The sequence below is a fragment of the Salmo trutta genome, chromosome 18 (genome assembly GCF_901001165.1).
Source record: "Salmo trutta chromosome 18, fSalTru1.1, whole genome shotgun sequence".
Lineage (NCBI taxonomy): Eukaryota > Metazoa > Chordata > Actinopteri > Salmoniformes > Salmonidae > Salmo > Salmo trutta.
Genome location: NC_042974.1, coordinates 58,786,312 through 58,807,659, shown reverse-complemented (window position 1 = coordinate 58,807,659; position 21,348 = coordinate 58,786,312). Strand labels below are relative to the sequence as shown.

Below are 21,348 nucleotides of genomic sequence, written 5' to 3'. Positions count from 1 at the left end.
CACCCCTGAGGGGCCCAGAGTTGAGGATCAGCGTGGCAGACGTGTTGTTGCCTACCCTTACCACCTGGGGGGGCGGCCCGTCAGGATGTCCAGGATCCAGTTGCAGAGGGAGGTGTTTAGTCCCAGAGTCCTTAGCTTAGTGATGAGCTTTGTTCGCACCATGGTGTTGAACGCTGAGCTGTAGTCAATGAACCTTTTTTCCAGGTGGGAAAGGGCAGTGTGGAGTGCGATTGAGATTGAGTCATCTGTGGATCTGTTTGGGCGGTATGCGAATTGGAGTGATTCTAGCGTATCCGGGAGGATGCTGTTGATGTGAGCCATGACCAGCCTTTCAAAGCACTTTATGGCTACCGACATGAGTGCTACAGGGCAGTAATCATTTAGGCAGGTTACATTCCTTTCCTTGGGCACAGGGGCTATGGTGGTCTGCTTGAAACATGTAGGTATTACAAACTCGGTCAGGGAGAGGTTGAAAATGACAGAAAAGACACTTTCCAGTTGGTCCGCTCATGCATTGACTACACGTCCTGGTAATATTGTGTTATTGACTGTACATTTGTTTATGTGTAACTGTGTTGTTGTTTTTGTCGCACTGCTTTGATTTATATTGGCCAGGTCGCAGTTGTAAATGAGAACTTGTTCTCAACTGGCCTACCTGGTTAAATAAAGGTTAAATAAAATACATTTTTTTAAATCATCTGGCCCTGCGGGTTTGTGAATGATGACCTGTTTAAAGGTTCTTGCTCACATCGTCTACCAAGAGCGTTATCACACAGTCGTCCAGTACAGTTGGTGCTATCGCGCATGTTGCTTGCCTCGAAGTGAGCATACAAGGCATTTAGCTCGTCTGGTAGGCTCACGTCACTGGGCAGCTCGCGTCTGGGTTTCCCTTTGTAGTCCATAATAGTTTTCAAGCCCTGCCACAGCCGACGAACATCAGAGCCGGTGTAGTAGGATTCAATCTTAATCCTGTATTGATGCTTTGCTTGTTTGATGGTTCGTCAGAGGGCAGAGCGGGATTTCTTATAAGTGTCCCGGATTAGTGGCCCGCTCCTTGAAATTGGCAGCTCTAGCCTTTAGCTCGATGCGGATGTTGCCTGTAATCCATGGTTTCTGGTTGGGATATGTACGTACAGTCATGGTGGGGATGATGTCGTCGATGCACTTATTGATGATCCGGTGACTGCCAAACTCCTCAATGCCATTGGATGAATCACGGAACATATTCCAGTCTGTGCTAGCGTAGCATCCACGTCATCTGACCACTTCCGTATTGAGTGAGTCACTTGTACTTCCTGCTTTAGTTTTTGCTTGTAAGCCTGGAATCAAGACGATAGAATTATGGTCAGATTTACCAAATGGAGGGCGGGGGAGAGCTTTATATGCATCTCTGTGTGTGGAGTAAAGGTGGTCTATAGTTTTTTCCCCTCTGGTTGCACATGTGACATGCTGGTAGAAATTAGGGCAAACTTAAATCCGTTTGACTGCATTAAAGTCCTCGGCCACTAGGACCACCACTTCTGGATGAGCATTTTCTTGTTTGCTTATGGCTTTATAGAGTTGGTTGAGTGCGGTCTTAGTGCCAGCATCGGTCTGTGGTGGTAAATAGACAGCTCGAATAATATAGATGAGAACTCTCTTGGTAGATAGTGTGGTCTACAGCTTGTAATAAGGTACTCTACCCTCAGGCGTGCAATACCTCGAGACTTCTTTAATATTAGACATCGTGCACCAGCTGTTATTGACAAATAGACACCCCCCCACCCCTAGTCTTACCAGATGTAGCTTCTCTGTCCTGCCGGTGCATGGAAAATCCTGCCAGCTCTATATTATCCGTTTCGTCATTCAGCCACGACTTGGTGAAACATAAGATATTACAGTTTTTAATGTCCCGTTGGTAGGATAATCTTGACCTTAAGTCATCGATTTTATTTTCCAATGATTGCACGTTGGCCAATAGAACGGATGGCAGAGAGAGTTTACTCGCTCGTCTCCGAATTCTCAGAAGGCAGCCCGACCTCCGCCACCTTTTTCTCCATCTTTTCTTCAGGCAAATGACAGGGATTTGGGCCTGTTCCCAAGAAAGCAGTATATCCTTCGCGTCGGACACGGACTCGTTAAAGGTAAAATATTTTTCCAGTTTGAGGTGAATGATCGCTGTTCTGATGTCCAGAAGTAATTTTCGTCATAAAAGACAGTAGCAGCAACATTATGTACAAAATAAGTTTAAAATAAAGTTACAAACAATGTAAAAAAACTAACAAAATAGCACAGTTGGTTAGGTAAAACATCAGCTATCCTCTTCTGCGCCATTCTACATGATACAAATATGTGAAGTAGATTGTATAGATCAGTAGGAAAAAAACCATATGTAATCCTTTTTAGATTTAAATATTAGGCTGCAAAATGTGACAACTGTCAATCACTAGGCACTGTACCTCATCTGACAGGTGGTCACAGAGCTCGATGAGTCTGTGTCGGAGGGGGTTCTGGGCAATGGTGGCGAGGGTCTCTGGTCCCTTCTCCTCCCCCAGCAGGAAGTAGACCATCTCCTGCAGCAGGGCCTCTGAGGTCACCTGGCGGATGATCCTGTTCAGCAGAGCTGTGGAGGTCAGGATGCCCACCTCCGACCTACACAGGGGACAAAAGGGACACTGTCAACCACTGTCACAGCATTATACTCAAATAAACATATTAACCTAACCATCCTCCTCCCACTCCTACTGGCTTGGCAGATACTGCAGTTGCTCTCCTGAAGTTGCCGGTAATAGGCTACATGAGGAATCGGCAACCATTCTTATTTGGAATTCTAATTTATCTTACCATTTCTACTGATCTTACCTGCCAGTTATGGTTTTGATATGCACATTTTCGTGGAACAGTTTCATTTCATTTATAATAACATCGTCGTATCTCAAAATCGTTGTCGTGGTAAAACAAAATTCTATCCAAATCTAAATGAAAGTTATACAAACCTAAAAAGTAACTTCTATTGCCAATGCCAACTACGTAAAAAAATTGCCTATAAAGCCAACAAACAAAAACATTGCAGCCCGCAGGTAAAACATATCCTGATAAAAATAAATATCCTATGAATCCCATTGGCTATGCATGGCCTGTCTGCAACGAACTTGAAACATTGTAACAACTATTAACTTGGGTCCAACCTGAAGCTGTGCTAGCAAACTTGCAACATTGTATAAAATATTTTGAGCACTCAGAGTTTCCTGCTCCAGTGAGCTCTGGACAGACACAGCTGTAGGCCGTCTGTCCCGAGCTCACTGGATAAGTAATCAGGTAGGCCGATTTTATGACATTTCCACTGGATTAGAGCATGACATTTTCCCCTTTCATGCAGCAGCCCCTTTCACGCAGCGGTTATCGAAAGGGAGAAAGCTGGAAAGATTTTTTAAATACATTGAGGAACAATTGTCTTTCTCAACGGATGTAAAAACAGACTTGTTTGCTTGCTGTTTGAGGTGAAGAAAACATTGAGAAGCTCCACAGCTCATTAGTGGTGGTGCGTTATGCCAAATCAGAAATACTATCAGATCCCCAAATGGGCACATTAATATGCCTACATTTGCACGCAGGCCAGGAAGCCTATAGGCCTACTTCTAGCGTAATCAGGTGCACGTCCTTACTCAACATTGACAGGAGTGCTCCAATCAAAGCACAAGGACTAAATTGGCAAAAAATAAATAAATGTATTGTTACTATTTTCTACATTGTAGAATAATAGTGAAGACATCAAAACTATGAAATAACACATATGTAATCATGTAGTAACCAAAAAAAGCGTTAAACAAATCAAAATATATTTTATATTTGAAATTCTTCAAAGTAGCCACCCTTTGCCTTGATGACAGCTTTGCACACTCTTGGCATTCTCTCATCCAGGTTCACCTCAAATGCTTTTCCAACAGTCTTGAAGGAGTTCCCACATATGCTGAACACTTGTGGGCTGTTTTTCCTTCACTCAGCGGTCCAACTCATCCCAAACCATCTCAATTGGGTTAAGGTTGGGTGATTGTGGAGGCCAGGTCATCTGATGTAGCACTCCATAACTCTCCTTCTTGGTCAAATAGCCCTTACACAGCCTGGAGGTGTGTTGGGTCATTGTCCTGATGAAAAACAAATGATAGTCCCACTAAGCCCAAACCAGATGGGATGGTGTATCGCTGCAGAATGCTGTGGTAGCCATGCTGGTTAAGTATGCCTAGAATTCTAAATAAATCACTGACCATGTCACCAGCAAAGCATCCCCACACCATCACATCTCCTCCTTCATGCTTCACAGTGGGAACCACACATGCGGAGATCATCCGTTCACCTACTCCATATTTCACAAAGAGGTTGGAACCAAAAATCTCAAATTTGGACTCAGACCAAAGGACATATTTCCACCGGTCTAATGTCCATTGCTCATGTTTCTTGGCCCAAGCAAGTCTCTTCTTATTGGTGTCTTTAAGTAGTGGTTTCTTTGCAGCAATTCGACCATGAAGGCCTGATTCATGAAGTCTCCTTTGAACAGTTGATGTTGAGATGTGTCTGTTACTTGAACTCTGTGAAGCATTTATTTGTGCTGCAATTTATGAGGCTGAATTTATCCTCTGCAGCAGAGGTAACTCTGGGTCTTCCTTTCCTGTGGCGGTCCTCGTGAGAACCAATTTCATCATAGCGCTTGATGGTTTTTGCAACTGCACTTGAAGAAACATTGAAATTTCTTGAAATTTTCCGGATTGACTGACCTTCATGTATTAAAGTAATGATAGACTGTCGTTTCTCTTTGCTTATTTGAGCTGTTCTTACCATGATATGGACTTGGTCTTTTACCAATTAGGGCTATCTTCTGTATACCACCTCTACCTAGTCACAACACAACTGATTGGCTCAAACGCATTAAGGAAAGAAATTCCACAAATTATCTTTTAACAAAAGGTGAACCTGTTAATTGAAATGCATTCCAGGTGACTACCTCATGAAGCTGGTTGAGCGAATGCCAAGAGTGTGCAAAGCGGTCATCAAGGCAAAGGGTGGATGCTTTGCTTAAGGTAATCTACCGAAGGTCCTACAGAGGGTTCAATCAGGACTCATTTGTGGATGAGATTAAGAATGTGCAATCATTAGAAGTGTGTAGTAAGGATGATCCTGAAATGTCACTAAGTTTGTTTATGAAATTATTTATTGGGTTGGCGCCCCCCCTTGGGTTGTGCCGTGGCGGAGATCTTTGTGGGCTATACTCGGCCTTGTCTCAGGATGGTAAGTTGGTGGTTGAAGATATCTCTAGTGGTGTGGGGTCTGTGCTTTGACAAAGTGGGTGGGGTTATATCCTGCCTGTTTTGCCCTTTTCAGGGGTATCGTCGGATCGGGCCACAGTGTCTCCCGACCCCTCCTGTCTCAGCCTCCAGTATTTATGCTGCAGTAGTTTGTGTCGGGGGGCTAAGGTCAGTCATATCTGGAGTATTTCTCCTGTCTTATCTGATGTCCTGTGTGAATTTAAGTATGCTCTCTCTAATTCTCTCTCTCTCGGAGGACCTGAGCCCTAGGACCATGCCTCAGGACTACCTGGCCTGATGACTCCTTGCTGTCCCCAGCCCACCTGGCCGTGCGGCTGCTCCAGTTTCAACTGTTCTGCCTGCGGCTATGGAACCCTGACCTGTTCACCGGACGTGCTACCTGTCCCAGGCCTGCTGTTTTTAACTCTCTAGAGACAGCAGGAGCGGTAGCGATACTCCGAATGATCGGCAATGAAAAGCCAACTGACATTTACTTCTGAGGTGCTGACCATTTCCACCCTCGACAACCACTGATTATTATTATTATTATTTGACCCTGCTGGTCATCTATGAACATTTGAGCATCTTGGCCATGTTCTGTTATAATCTCCACCTGGCACAGCCAGAAGAAGACTGGCCACCCCTCATAGCCTGGTTCCTCTCTAGGTTTCTTTCTCGGTTCTGGCCTTTCTAGGGAGTTTTTTTTTTACACCTGCATTGCTTGCTGTTTGTGGTTTTAGGCTGGGTTTCTGTACAGCACTGAGGTATCAGCTGATGTAAGAAGGGCTTTATAAATGAATTTGATTTATGAGTATAGCTGATAAGCATGCCTCTTTAAGGAAATGCACTGTGAGGTCAAACAGTGCCCCATGGATTGATGATGAGCTGAGAAATTTAATGACTCAACGTTATGATGTCAAAAAAGTAGCAGATAAATCTGGTGCACTGTTTGATAAGCTAAGTTATTGTAAATTAAGAAATCTTGTGACCAAGCTAAACAAAGGAAAGAAGGGATTCTATCAGCACAAAATTGATTAAGTAAAGGGTGATGGGGGAAGAACTGTGGAAAACGTTGAACACTATTATGGGTAGGAATTCGAACATGTCTGCCTCTTTTGTTGAATCAGAGGGTATATTTATTACAAAACCACATGACATCGCAAACTACTTTAATGAATATTTTACAGGCAAAGTGGACAAGTTGAGGAATGCTATGATTCCAACTGATGTCTTCATGTCATTTACCCTTATACAAGATTGTATCATGAAGGTCCGGAGCGAGCAGTCGCGAGCAGTCGCATTTCGCTTCGCTCCACAGGTAATATTACACTTCTTTACATTACAACGGTTTGGTTTGTTTGATCTGAACAATTTTTTCTTAGCTATCAAAGATAATTGTGTAGTTTAGAGTAATTAGAGTAATTATCGAGGCCAGCTATTTTTTCGTCCTCCTAACGTAGTCAACACTGCTGCCTGCTAGCTGCTAGCTAGTCAACACCGCTAGCTAGCCAACCGCTACCGACTAGCAGCGCTGTAATTAAAAATACATTACAACGGAACGATTTGACTAGTGCAGTGTTAGCTAGCTAGCTACATAGCTGTCTTTGTCATAGCTTGATAATTGTGTAGTTTAGTAATAGCTAGGTTAGCTAGCCAGCTATTTCCGTCCCCCGCGACGCCATTGTTCCATACCCAGCCAACTATTACCGACGAGCAGCATTGTAGAAACTAAATACGTTACAAAGGAACGTCTTGATTAGTGTTATGTTATGTCAGCTAGCTACAAAGTTGCTTTTGTATAATAGCCAACCTCTACCGACTAGCAGCACTGTAGAAACTATTACATTACAACGGAACGATTTGACTAGTGCAGTGTTAGCTAGCTAGCTACATAGCTGTCTTTGTCATAGCTTGATAATTGTGTAGTTTAGTAATTATCGAGGCTAGCTAGGTTAGCTAGGTTAGCTAGCCAGCTATTTCCGTCCCCCGCGACGCCATTGTTCCATACCCAGCCAACTATTACCGACGAGCAGCATTGTAGAAACTAAATACATTACAAAGGAACGTCTTGATTAGTGTTATGTTATGTTAGCTAGCTACAAAGTTGCTTTTGTATAATAGCCAACCTCTACCGACTAGCAGCACTGTAGAAACTATTACATTACAACGGAACGACTTGATTAGTGTAGTGTTGTGTTAGTTAGCTAGCATTTTCGTCACTTTAGTCAATAAGATTTTCGCAACGTAAGCCTAACTTTCTGAACATTCGAGACGTGTAGTCCACTTGTCATTCCAATCTCCTTTGCATTAGCGTAGCCTCTTCTGTAGCTTGTCAACTATGTGTCTGGCTATCCCTGTTCTCTCCCCTCTGCACAGGCCATACAAACGCTTCACACCGCGTGGCCGCTGCCACTCTAACCTGGTGGTCCCAGCGCGCACGACCCACGTGGGGTTCCAGGTCTCCGGCAGCCTCTGGAACTGCCGGTCTGCGGCCAACAAGGCTGAGTTCATCTCAGCCTGTGCTACCCTCCAGTCCCTAGACTTCCTGGCGCTGACGGAAACATGGATTACCACAGATAACACTGCTACTCCTACTGCTCTCTCCTCGTCTGCCTACGTGTTCTCGCATACCCCTAGAGCATCGAGCCAGCGGGGTGGTGGCACTGGAATCCTCATCTCTCCCAAGTGGACATTCTCTCTTTCTCCCCTGACCCATCTGTCTATCTCCTCATTTGAATTCCATGCTGTCACAGTTACCAGCCCTTTCAAGCTTAACATCCTTATCATTTATCGCCCTCCAGGTTCCCTTGGAGAGTTCATCAATGAGCTTGATGCCTTGATAAGTTCCTTCCCTGAGGATGGCTCACCTCTCACAGTTCTGGGTGACTTTAACCTCCCCACGTCTACCTTTGACTCATTACTCTCTGCCTCCTTCTTTCCACTCCTCTCCTCCTTTGACCTCACCCTCTCACCTTCCCCCCCTACTCACAAGGCAGGCAATACGCTTGACCTCATCTTTACTAGATGCTGTTCTTCCACTAATCTCATTGCAACTCCCCTCCAAGTCTCCGACCACTATCTTGTATCCTTTTCCCTCTCGCTCTCATCCAACACTTCTCACTCTGCCCCGACTCGGATGGTATTGCGCCGTCCCAACCTTCGCTCTCTCTCTCTCCCGCTACTCTCTCCTCTTCCATCCTATCATCTCTTCCCTCTGCTCAAACCTTCTCCAACCTATCTCCTGATTCTGCCTCCTCAACCCTCCTCTCCTCCCTTTCTGCATCCTTCAATTTTCTCTGTCCCCTATCCTCCAGGCCGGCTCGGTCCTCCACTCCTGCGCCGTGGCTCGACGACTCACTGCGAGCTCACAGAACAGGGCTCCGGGCAGCCGAGCGGAAATGGAGGAAAACTCGCCTCCCTGCGGACCTGGCATCCTTTCACGCCCTCCTCTCTACATTTTCCTCTTCTGTCTCTGCTGCTAAAGCCACTTTCTACCACTCTAAATTCCAAGCATCTGCCTCTAACCCTAGGAAGCTCTTTGCTACCTTCTCCTCCCTCCTGAATCCTCCTCCCCCTCCTCTCTCTCTGCGGATGACTTCGTCAACCATTTTGAAAAGAAGGCTGATGACATCCGATCCTCGTTTGCTGAGCCAAACGACACCGCTGGTCCTGCTCACACTGCCCTACCCTGTGCTTTGACCTCTTTCTCCCCTCTCTCTCCAGATGAAATCTCGCGTCTCGTGACGGCCGGCCGCCCAACAACCTGCCCACTTGACCCTATCCCCTCCTCTCTTCTCCAGACCATTTCCGGAGACCTTCTCCTCTACCTCACCTCGCTCATCAACTCATCCTTGACCGCTGGCTACGTCCCTTCCGTCTTCAAGAGAGCGAGAGTTGCACCCCTGCTGAAAAAACCTACACTCGATCCCTCCGATATCAACAACTACAGACCAGTATCCCTTCTTTCTTTTCTCTCCAAAACTCTTGAACGTGCCGTCCTTGGCCAGCTCTCCTGCTATCTCTCTCAGAATGACCTTCTTGATTCTAATCAGTCAGGTTTCAAGACTGGGCATTCAACTGAGACTGCTCTTCTCTGTGTCACGGAGGCTCTCCGCACTGCTAAAGCTAACTCTCTCTCCTCTGCTCTCATCCTTCTAGACCTATCTGCTGCCTTTGATACCGTGAACCATCAGATCCTCCTCTCCACCCTCTCCGAGCTGGGCATCTCCGGCGCGGCCCACGCTTGGATTGCGTCCTACCTGACAGGTCGCTCCTACCAGGTGGCGTGGCGAGAATCTGTCTCCGCACCACGTGCTCTCACCACTGGTGTCCCCCAGGGCTCTGTTCTAGGCCCTCTCCTATTCTCACTATACACCAAGTCACTTGGCTCGGTCATATCCTCACATGGTCTCTCCTATCATTGCTACGCAGACAACACACAATTAATCATCTCCTTTCCCCCTTCTGATAACCAGGTGGCGAATCGCATCTCTGCATGTCTGGCAGACATATCAGTGTGGATGACGGCTCACCACCTCAAGCTGAACCTCGGCAAGACGGAGCTGCTCCTCCTCCCAGGGAAGGACTGCCCGTTCCATGATCTCGCCATCACGGTTGACAACTCCCTTGTGTCCTCCTCCCAGAGCGCTAAGAACCTTGGCATGACCCTGGACAACACGCTGTCGTTCTCCACTAACATCAAGGCGGTGACCCGATCCTGTAGGTTCATGCTCTACAACATTCGCAGAGTACAACCCTGCCTCACACAGGAAGCGGCGCAGGTCCTAGTCCAGGCACTTGTCATCTCCCGTCTGGATTACTGCAACTCGCTGTTGGCTGGGCTCCCTGCCTGTGCCATTAAACCCCTACAACTCATCCAGAACGCCGCAGCCCGTCTGGTGTTCAACCTTCCCAAGTTCTCTCACGTCACCCCGCTCCTCCGCTCTCTCCACTGGCTTCCAGTTGAAGCTCGCATCCGCTACAAGTCCATGCTGCTTGCCTACGGAGCTGTGAGGGGAACAGCACCTCCGTACCTTCAGGCTCTGATCAGGCCCTACACCCAAAGAAGGGCACTGCGTTCATCCACCTCTGGCCTGCTCGCCTCCCTACCTCTGAGGAAGCACAGCTCCCGCTCAGCCCAGTCAAAACTGTTCGCTGCTCTGGCACCCCAATGGTGGAACAAGCTCCCTCACGACGCCAGGACAGCGGAGTCAATCACCACCTTCCGGAGACACCTGAAACCCCACCTCTTTAAGGAATACCTGGGATAGGATAAAGTAATCCTTCTACCCCCCCCCCCCCCCCCCCGAAAGATTTAGATGCACTATTGTAAAGTGGTTGTTCCACTGGATATCTTAAGGTGAATGCACCAATTTGTAAGTCGCTCTGGATAAGAGCGTCTGCTAAATGACTTAAATGTAAATGTAAATGTAAGGAGAAGGCAATGCATGTTTGAATTTTATCAAGAGGGAAAAAAGGATGCTGTTGTCTCTTTTGGATGTCAAGTCACCTGGTACAGATAATCTTGACGCCAAATTGCTTAGCGTTACAGCTAACCAAATATCTACCCCAATCTCACATATTTTTAATAAATGCTTGATGTATGGGATGTGCCCAGAAGTCTGGGAAGAGTCAAAGGTTATTCCACTACCTAATGATAAAAAATATGCATTCACTGGTCCTAATAGTTGTCCTATATGTGTGTGTTATGTAAATTATTTGAAAAAAATGTATCTGTACAAATCAAGGATTATTTCTCACATAATGGTCTGATAACGGGTTTCCAGCATGCTTATAAAGAAGGGCATTCTACGAGTACTTCTACGAGTACGGCCTTAGCACAAATGACAGATGATTGGTTAAAGAGTATGGATGACAGGAAGTTAGTTGGTGCAGTCTTGCTAGATTTCAGTGCTGCTTTTGATGTAATTGATTATGAAATCCACTCAAATGTTATGGTTTTAAGTCTATAGCTCTATCCTGGATGGAAGGCTATCTATCCAGGAGAAGGCAAAAAGTGTTCTTAAATGGTAACTTTCAAACAGTAAAGATTTACACTGTGGTGTTCCTCAAGGAAGTTGCCTAGGCCCACTTCTCTACTCTATCTTTACTAATGATTTACCTTTAGTAATGAACAAAGCAAGAGTGGTCATGTATACTGATGACTACAATGTATAGCGCAGCATCCGAATGTAATGAGCTAACAGATGTACTGAGCAGTGAACTAAGAACGGTGTCTGAGTGGGTTGATATGAACAAATTGGTGTTGAACATTTCTAAAATGAATTGTATTGTATTTGGTTCAAGATATATGCTTGCTGATGATCCCGAATTAAATTTGTCGATGAATAGAACGCATGTAGAGCAAGTGAAAAAAACTAAACTACTAGACGTCATGTTGGATGCAGCTTTATCATGGTCAGAACACATAGATAATATTGTTATTAAGATGGGTAAGGGAATTGCTGTCACAAGAAAATGTTCAGAGTATGTAACATCTAGCACACTGAATCAGGTGATTCAATCCCTGGTCCTATCACACTTAGAGTACTGTCCGGTTATATGGACATCTACAGCAAAGAAAGATATAAAAAAGCTCAAAATCGCTCAAAACAGGGCTGCCAGATTAGCTCTTCATTGCTCTATCTGTATGAATATTATCCAAACGCATCACAATCTCTCATGGCTTCACGTTAAAAACAAATTACTATCCAGTCTTCTGATTTTCTTTAGGAATGCTACATTTTTCAGGCCAGTTACTAGCAACACGCAAAACCACCTAACCAGACAGGCAAATTCAGGGCAGCTAAGACAACCTAAACCAAGGACAAATCGCCCTAAATCTACAGTTTTATATAGAGACATAGCTGAATGGAACTCTTTACCAATCCATATTTCTCAGGCAAAAAGTAAATCCAACTTCAACAAAAAAATAAAAGAATATCTAATGTGATAGACCAGGAAATAGAAAGCATCAACTGAATGTTAAATGTGTTTCCTGTCAGGTATTTTAATTGTCTGTATTGTCTACTTGTTGAATGTTTGTGAAGTCTTGATTTGTGGTTTGTAATGTCTTGTTAATTGGTGTTGGACCCCAGGAAGATTAGCTAGCGTTATAGCGTTAGGTAATGGGGATCCTAATAAAAATGACAACAAAAAAAAATGACTGAAGAATCTCAAATATAAAATATATTTCCATTTGTTTAACACTTTTTTGGTTGCTACCTGATTCCATGTGTGTTATTTCATAGCGTTAATGTCTTCACTATTATTTTACAATGAAGAAAATAGTAAAAATAAAGAAAAACCCTAGAATGATTAGGTGTGTTCAAACTTTTGACTGGTACTGTATGTAATGGGGAATTGATAGACACTAACAATCAAACGCAAACACTTCACACTATGAAGTTACGAAACAATGAATGTGCACAAATTGGCGGGGGAGGTCGCATTCTGGAGAGAGACGTGCATTGTGCATTTTAGCCACACTCCCCTTCTTCTTGAACGGTGCTATCCCTGCGGCCTCCGCAAAGGATTAGTCTCGGCCTCCACAATGTATTAGTTCACTGAGATGGGTGCGAATAAGACAGGTGTGTCTCGTGTGCAATAAAAAAAAATATATAGATATATGTTTGCTCCTGCTCGACTAAAAAAAATATTGGTCGCCCAAACAATCGACCAGTCGACTAATTGGAGTCAGTCAGCCCTAGATTATACCCACATTCCCATAACAATGTCTCATCACTGAATGACGTGTGTTGGCATTATGACCAAGTCCTTTGTTCATTGTCAATGGATGTATTGGGCAGACATACACACACAAAGAGGCATCTATGAGTGTTCCCCTGATGATTCTGAATGGGTACTTACGTCTGCATCAGCTGGGGCTCCATGACCGTCACAAAGAACATCTTTCTCACTGTTTTAGCCAACACTACAGCTGCAGTCTGAGGGTACAAGACCAGGAAACATTTCATTACTCCCGAAGTCACTGATATAAAAACTCATGATAGAAAATGTATGTAATGCGAGTCTTGTATGTATAGCTAATTGTATTATCTTCTGTCTTTGTTGTTCCCCAAAAAATGTAAGTAACTTTTTTCAAGCCACTGTCTTCTATTTAAAGCATTTACCAGTCAATGGTGTGTCAATGTTGTTGCTCTGTACCTTCTGTGCCTCTTTGATGAGCTGGTCGCAGTAATCGAGCCAAGATAGGAATGAGATGAGTGCTCGCTTCCCAGTGAAGATTGCAGCATCATCCTTCATGTTATACACGTCCAGTCTGCAACAGAGACAATTTAAATATTATACTTTTCAAATTCTGGATCCTTAATTGAACAAGATGGGGCGGCAGGGACGGGGTGGCAGGTAACCTAGTGGTTAGAGCATTGGGCCGGTAACCGAAAGGTTGCTGGATCGAATCCCCGAGCTGACAAGGTAAAAATATGTTGTTCCGCCCCCAAACTGTTCCCCGGTAGGCCGTCATTGTAAATAAGAATTTGCTCTTAACTGACTTGACGAGTTATATAAAGGTTACATAAAAAAAGGAAGATGCATGTTCATTCTATAGTTGTCTTAACTCGGATAGATATATTTGGTGTGTTTTAACTGAGGAATCATGGAATGTTTCTATTCTGAACTGTGGCCACTGTTTGGCTATAGGTTTCTCTCAGGTGGGGCTTTTAGACTGATGGGGTCTAATGTAGCTTGTTAAGTGTCCAGTGCAAGCAAACATTGATAAGTCATTACACTGATTTGATAAATCAATTCTTCCTTAGTAGACCATTCACAAATAAAACGTAAAGAGTATATTGCGCACTACTATGGTAGGGGTTCTTAAAGTGGAGTTCTGAGGTACTGCAGGGGGACAGTAGCCAGATCTAAAAAAAACTATATGTATGAAAAAATATATACTGTACCAATCAAAAGTTTGGACACACCTACTCATTCAAGGGTTCTCCATTATTTTTACTATTTTCTACAATGTAGAACAATAGTGAAGACATCAAAACTATGAAATAACACATATAGAATCATGCAGTAACCAAAAAAAGTGTTAATCAAATCAAAATATATTTGAGATTCTTCAAAGTAGCCACCCTTTTCTTTGATGACAAATTTGCCTTATATTCGGCATTCTCTCAACCAGCTTCATGAGGAATGCTTTTCCAACAGTATTGAAGGAGTTCCCACATATGCTGAGCACTTGTTGGCTGCTTTTCCTTCACTCAGCGGTCCAACTCATCCAAAACCATCTCAATTGGGTTGAGGTCGGGTGATTGTGAAGGCCATGTCATCTGATGCAGTACTCCATCACTCTCCTTCTTGGTCAGATAGCCCTTACACAGCCTGGAGGTGTGTTGGGTCATTATCCTGTTGAAAAACAAATGATAGTCCCACTAAGTGCAAACCAGATGGGATGGCGTATCGTTGCAGAATGCTGTGGTAGCCATGCTGGTTAAGTGTGTCTTGATTTCTAAATAAATCACTGACAGTGTCACCAGAAAAGCACCCCCACAACATCACATCTCCTCCTCCATGCTTCACTGTGGAAACCACACATGCAGAGATCACCCATTCACCTACTCTGTCTCACAAAGACACGGCGGTTGGAACCAAAAATCTAAAATTTGGACTCATCAGACCAAAGGAAAGATTTCCACCGGCCTAATGTCCATTGCTCGTGTTTCTTGGCCCAAGCAAGACTCTTCTTATTATTGGTGTCCATGAAGGCCTGATTCACACCGTCTCCTCTGAATAGTTGATGTTGAGATGTGAACTCTGAAGCATTTATTTTGTCTGCAATTTCTGATGCTGGTAACTCTAACTTATCCTCTGCAGCAGAGGTAACTCTTGGTCTTCTTTACCTGTGGCAGTCCTCAAGAGAGCCAGTTTCATCAAAGCGCTTGATGGTATTTGCGACTGCACTTGAAGAAACGTTCAAAGTACTTAACATTTTCTAGATTGACTGACCTTCATGTCTTAAAGTAATGATAGACTGTCATTTCTCAAGGCACACCTGTTCATTTAAATGCATTCCAGGTGACTACCTCATGAAGCTAGTTGAGAGAATGCCAAGTGTGTGCAAAGCTGTCATCAAGGCAAAGTGTGGCTACTTTGAAGAATCTCAAATATAACAAATATTTTGATTTGTTTAAAAAAACTTTTATGGATAGCCCTCTTTTATTCAATGTTCGCCTAAATGACATACCCAAATCTAAATGCCTGTAGCAAGGATATGCATATTCTTGGTACCATTTGAAAGGAAACACTGAAGTTTGTGGAAATGTGGTATCAACAAATCTGTATACTTGGACTTCGATTTAGCTTTCCAAGTATTAGTAGCCATATTATAAGTTCAACATTTGCAAAACAATCAGTTTTCATAACTTCATAACTCTGAATATACTTATAATTTTTGTCCAAAATGAAAAGGCATGCTGTCGTACAAGGTTAGCAGCTACATTTTACGACATATACATTGTTTCCGGATACTCCCCTAAAGCCCAGCTCATTGGCTATCTAGCTAGCTTGTTTGACCCCGATTGGTGCTTATTTGACAAAGATACAGTCGTTCAAGTGATGGCCGCTCGCGTCATAGGCGTGCCATGAAGGCGTTGCTCTCTGACCAAATATGGTGTCCTATAGGATATACTACACCCCTAATGAAATAGTGAAGTCTTGTTACCTTCTAGGATCTCTGAGGAATAGATACGAATGTGATTTGACTCAATGAAACAACGTTTAGGGTGAGATTTTCAGATTCCTTTCTTTGCAAATTGAACGAGTGGAAATACAAAATCGATCGTGCATGCTATATGGACCTTTTTAGAATATGAAAAAGGATTTTATCTAACAAAACAACACCTCATGTTATCTCTGGGACCCTTTGGATGATACATTTTTAAATCTTGCTCTGATTTAAGTACACATTTCACCTTCAGAGGTGAATTTATCAAACCTATCGCGGTAAAAAGTGTTTTGTTGTTAGGAACTCTCCTCAAACAATAGCATGGCAATTTTTCACATTAATAGCTACTGTAAATTGGACAGTGCTGTTATATTAACAAGAATTTAAGCTTTCAGCTCATATAAGACACATATGTACCAACATTTGTTGTTTCTCTAAAATCTGCGATCTTGACATAACGCGCTGCATGATTTACAACTGTCCCATTTTACGGAACGCCGATACTTAAGTTTTAACACTTTTTCGGTTACTACATGATTCCATATGTGTTATTTCATAGTTTTGATGTCTTCACTATTATTCTACAATGTAGAAAATAGTCATAAAAAAAACACTGGAATAAGTAGGTGTGTCCAAACCTTTGACTGGTACTGTATGTACGCACGCACACTTCATTGTTTTAGTGAAATATTACTAACAGCAACAGATTAAACATTTGGTTAGACATTTGGCCCATGCTTTGGCTCAGAGTTTTCGTTTGGAGCATCTGACGCAATTGCGTGAGATTTTAGTTGTGGGTTTCCATTAATAATGGGCCCTGATCAAAAGTAGTGCACTATATAGGGTGCCATTTGGGGGACACATATAGCACCACAGACAGATCTCTGACAGAGCAGAGCTAGCTTGAATAGCGGACAACGAAGCCTCACCCCCAGTTGACAGACTCCACTGTCTCAATGTCCAGCGGATCCATGGACGTGGGGAGAGCCTTGTAGAAGGCTGAAAGTCTGTCAGTCAGGAGCTCACACAGCTCAGTGTTCTCTGTCAGACACTTGGCCGCGGCTGGCTCAGGCAGACTGACCAGCAGCATGAGACCCTCACAAGCCTTCACCACTATCCTGCCATCCTGAGAGACAAGACAGAGAGAGGGAGGAAGAGTAAGAGAAAAGTATGAATATAAATGCTACTAAAACAACACAAACACAGTTCAATCTACATTAAAAACACAACTGAAGCTATTCCCACTGCAACCTCATATCAAAACGACTATATTCCACAACAGTGTGGTATGAGTAACCTGGTCCGGGATCTGTGGTATGAGCAGGTACTGACCGGGCTCTTGGTGAGGTTGAGGAGAGACGTGACTATGTTGTAGTTGTTGATGTTGGACTGGTCAGCAGCAGCCTTGGGCTCATCAGGTGGTTCAGCTGCCTTTCCCTCTGCCTGGGGCTGACCTGTGTCTGGTGAAGCCAAATCCTCTCTGACCCCCTTTGCACTGGGACTCTTTGGGTCAGGCCTCTTCACTTTATTCTGTGAACAAGGAGAAACAAGAAAAAAAACTGTTGAAGGATTAACACTGTGACATCAGTTCAGCTGTCTCTCAAGTCTCCTTACTGAAACGAGCTGGGTTGTGCTCATTTGAGCACACTAACAAAACATTTTGCAACAGATAGTACCTCTATTTCACTCCATTTCAGCGCATTTGGTGACTAATGAACACAACCCTGCTGTCTCTGTAAAGGTAGCATCTTACGAACATCATACGTACCTCCAGGAAGAAGTTAACAAGGTAGGGGTCCTGCTTCAGTTTGGCACAGACGATACAGAGGAACTGGATCTCCTCGTTCTCTGTGGGAGCAGCCAGGATCTCTCCACACAGACGGATTAGTTTCTAAGGAGACAACCAGGGAGAAACGTTGCTTCACACTGAAACAGTGTACAAATACCATTTACATGTTAAACATTAGGGATGGGCGATGTCAACCTTTGTCCTATCATGATTATGTACTCAACAAAAAAAGTGATATACTATGATATCACCCTCTACTGGCCAACCACAGCTGGGCTATAGCACGAAATCGCATAACACAACTAGAAGAATCATGACGAAAGAATGTATTTGAAAGCCCTGGCAGAGGCTAAGTGGAGGCAAATATTTTCCAATATTTCTGGTGGAGCTTCAACATGGCCAGGTCAGGTGTGTGTCTGTGTGTCACGCAAATGATGGGAGTGACAGACAACTGACGACATAGATTTTGGCTTTTACTCTAAAGCCCATAGAAACGTATTGAATAACACATTCATTCATAAATGCAAAAAAGTGCAGTCCTCAAAAAAAAATTCATAAGAAACAAGGTTTTGAAGTGTCTGTCCATAATCTAAGAGATATAAAAAAGGGGTTAAATGTGTAAAAAAAAAAAGGAAATATATAACATGTAGTAACCAAAAAAAGTGTTAAAACAAAGTAGCCACCCTTTGTCTTGATGACAGCTTTGCATTCTCTTACCCAGCTTCACCTCAAATGCTTTTCCAACAGTCTTGAAGGAGTTCCCATATATGCTGAGCACTTGTTGGCTGCTTTTCATTCACTCTGTGGTCCAACTCATCCCAAACCATCTCATTGAGGTTGAGATCGAGTGACTGTGGAGGCCAGGTCATCTAATGCAGCACTCCATCACACTCCATAACTCGCCATCACTCAAATAGCCCTTACACAGCCTGGAGGTGTGTTGGGTCATTGTCCTGTTGAAAAACAAATGATAGCCCAAACCAGATGGGATGGCGTATCATTGCAGAATGCTGTGGTAGCCATGCTGGTTAAGTGTGCCTTGAATTGTAAATAAATCACTGACAGTGTCACCAGCAAAGCACCACCGCACCACCACACCTCCCCCTCCATGCTTCACGGTGGGAACCACACATGCGGATATCATCCGTTCACCTACTCTGCGTCTCACAAAGACACGGTGGTTGGAATCAGAAAATCTCACATTTGAACTCATCAGACCAAAGGGCAGATTTCCACCGGTCTAATGTCCATTGCTCGTGTTTCTTGGCCCAAGCAAGTCTCTTCTTCTTGGTGTCCTTTAGTAGTGGATTCTTTGCAGCAATTCGACCATGAAGGCCTGATTCATGAAGTCTCCTTTGAACAGTTGATGTTGAGATCTGTCTGTTACTTGAACTCTGTGAAGCATTTATTTGGGCTGCAATCTGAGGTGCAATCAACTCTAATGAACTTATCTGCAGCAGAGGAAACTCTTGGTCATAGTTTCCAGTGGCGGTGCTCATGAGAGCCAGTTTCATCATAGCGCTTGATGGTTTTTGCGACTGCACTTGAAGAAACTTAGAGTTCCTGAAATTTTCTGGATTGACTGTCGTTTCTCATTGCTTATTTGAGCTGTTCTTGCCATAATATATATGGACCTGGTCTTTTTCTTCTGTATACCCTACCACCACTACCTTGTCACAACACAACTGATTGGCTCAAACACATTAAGGAAGGAAAGAAATTCCACAAATTAACTTTTAACAAGGCACACCTGTTAACCTCTCTTTAGGGGGCAGTATTTTCACGTCCGGATGAAAAGCGTGTTACTCAGGCATGTTACTCAGCGTGTTACTCAGTGAAAATAAAATCTCATTAATTTATCAAGACCAGTCCCCATGCTTGTCTCAGAGCAGTGCGAAACGGTGCTGAAATAGCTGAAAACAGCGGGTAGGGTATTGCTTCAAATCCTATTGCTTCAAACTTCAATATGCTTCTTAAATAAATAAGATCTACACCACTTTTAACACTAGTGAGACTCATGTCGCCTATGTACACCTACAGTATATCTAAAAATATTATTTTCAATGACGTGACTCTCCGCCAATAATTAGATTTAGAAGATTGGAGGATTCTAAATTAATATCTAAAGGGCATTTGTCATTAGGGCAAATCTGATCTGTGAGAATATCTAAGGGGCCTTTATATAATTCTAAATTAATTAACAACAATATATCAAAATCGGTCACATACACGTGTTTAGCAGATGTCATTGTGGGTGTAGCGAAATGCTTGTGCTTCTAGCTCTGACAGTGCAGTAATAGCTAACAAGTAATATCTAACCGTGTCAAAACATAGACCCAAAATACACGGAAATCTAAGTAAGGAATGGATTAAGAATATATATAAACACATTCAAAAATTTGGGGTCACTTAGAAAATCACTCCTGTGTTCCAATGGCACGTTGTGTTAGCTAATCCAAGTTTATCATTTTAAAGGGCTAATTTCGCAATAATGTTAGCACAGCTGAAAACTGTTGTCCTCATTAAAGAAGCAATAAAACTGGCCTTCTTTAGACTAGTTGAGTATTTGGAGCGCCAGCATTTGTGGGTTTGATTACAGGCTCAAAATAGCCAGAAACAAAGGCCTTTCTTCTGAAACTCGTCAGTCTATTCTTGTTCTGAGAAATGAAGGCTATAAACTGAAGATCTCGTACAACGCTGTGTACTACTCCTGTCACAGAACAGCGCAAACTGGCTCTAACCAGAATAGAAAGCAGAGTGGGAGGCCACGGTGCACAACTGAGCAAGAGGACAAGTACATTAGAGTGTCTAGTTTGAGAAACAGACACCTCACAAGTTCTCAACTGGCAGCTTCATTAAATAGTACCCGCAAAAAAACATAGTCTCAATGTCAACAGTGACGAGGCGACTCCGGGATGCTGGCCTTCTAGGCAGAGTTGCAAAGAAAAAGCCATATCTCAGACAGGCCGATTAAAAAAAAAAAATTAAGATGGGCAAAAGAACACAGACACTGGACAGAGGAAGATTGGGGGAAAAAAAAGTGTAATGGACAGACCAATCTAAGTTTGAGGTGTTCGGATCATGAAGAAGAACATTCGTGAAACACAGAAAAAATGAAAAGATGCTGGAGGAGTGCTTGACACCATCTGTCAAGCATGGTGGAAGCAATGTGATGGTCTGGGGGTGCTTGGTGGTGGTAAAGTGGGAGATTTGTACAGGGTAAAAGGGATCTTGAAGGAAGGCTATCACTCCATTTTACAACGCCATGCCATACCCTGTGTACAGCGCTTAATTGGAGCCAATTTCCTTCTACAACAGGAAAATTACCCAAAGCACAGCTCCAAACTATGCAAGAACTATTTTGGGAAGAAGCAGTCAGCTGGTATTCTGTCTATAATGGAGTGGCCAGCACAGTCACCGGATCTCAACCCCATTGAGATGTTGTGGGAGCAGCTTGACTATGGTACGTAAGAAGTGCCCATTAAGCCAATACAACTTGTGGGAGGTCCTTCAGGAAGCATGAGGTGAAATATCTTCAGATTACCTCAACAAATTGACAACTAGAACGCCAAAGGTCTGCAAGGCTGTAT

At 43.5% G+C, this 21,348-nt stretch overlaps 1 protein-coding gene across 1 annotated transcript in view; it reads right to left on the bottom strand.

Annotated features, from left to right (window-relative positions):
* LOC115153611 (protein FAM160B1) overlaps window positions 1-21,348 on the bottom strand; it is an 86,551-nt gene that overhangs the window by 51,193 nt on the left and 14,010 nt on the right. The window contains exons 5-10 of the mRNA XM_029699232.1: window positions 17,738-17,860; window positions 17,302-17,499; window positions 16,899-17,095; window positions 13,446-13,560; window positions 13,149-13,225; window positions 2,439-2,631 (exon numbers count right to left, since the gene is read on the bottom strand). Of these exons, the coding sequence (XP_029555092.1) occupies window positions 2,439-2,631; window positions 13,149-13,225; window positions 13,446-13,560; window positions 16,899-17,095; window positions 17,302-17,499; window positions 17,738-17,860 (903 nt within the window). The remainder of the gene's footprint in view (window positions 1-2,438; window positions 2,632-13,148; window positions 13,226-13,445; window positions 13,561-16,898; window positions 17,096-17,301; window positions 17,500-17,737; window positions 17,861-21,348) is intronic.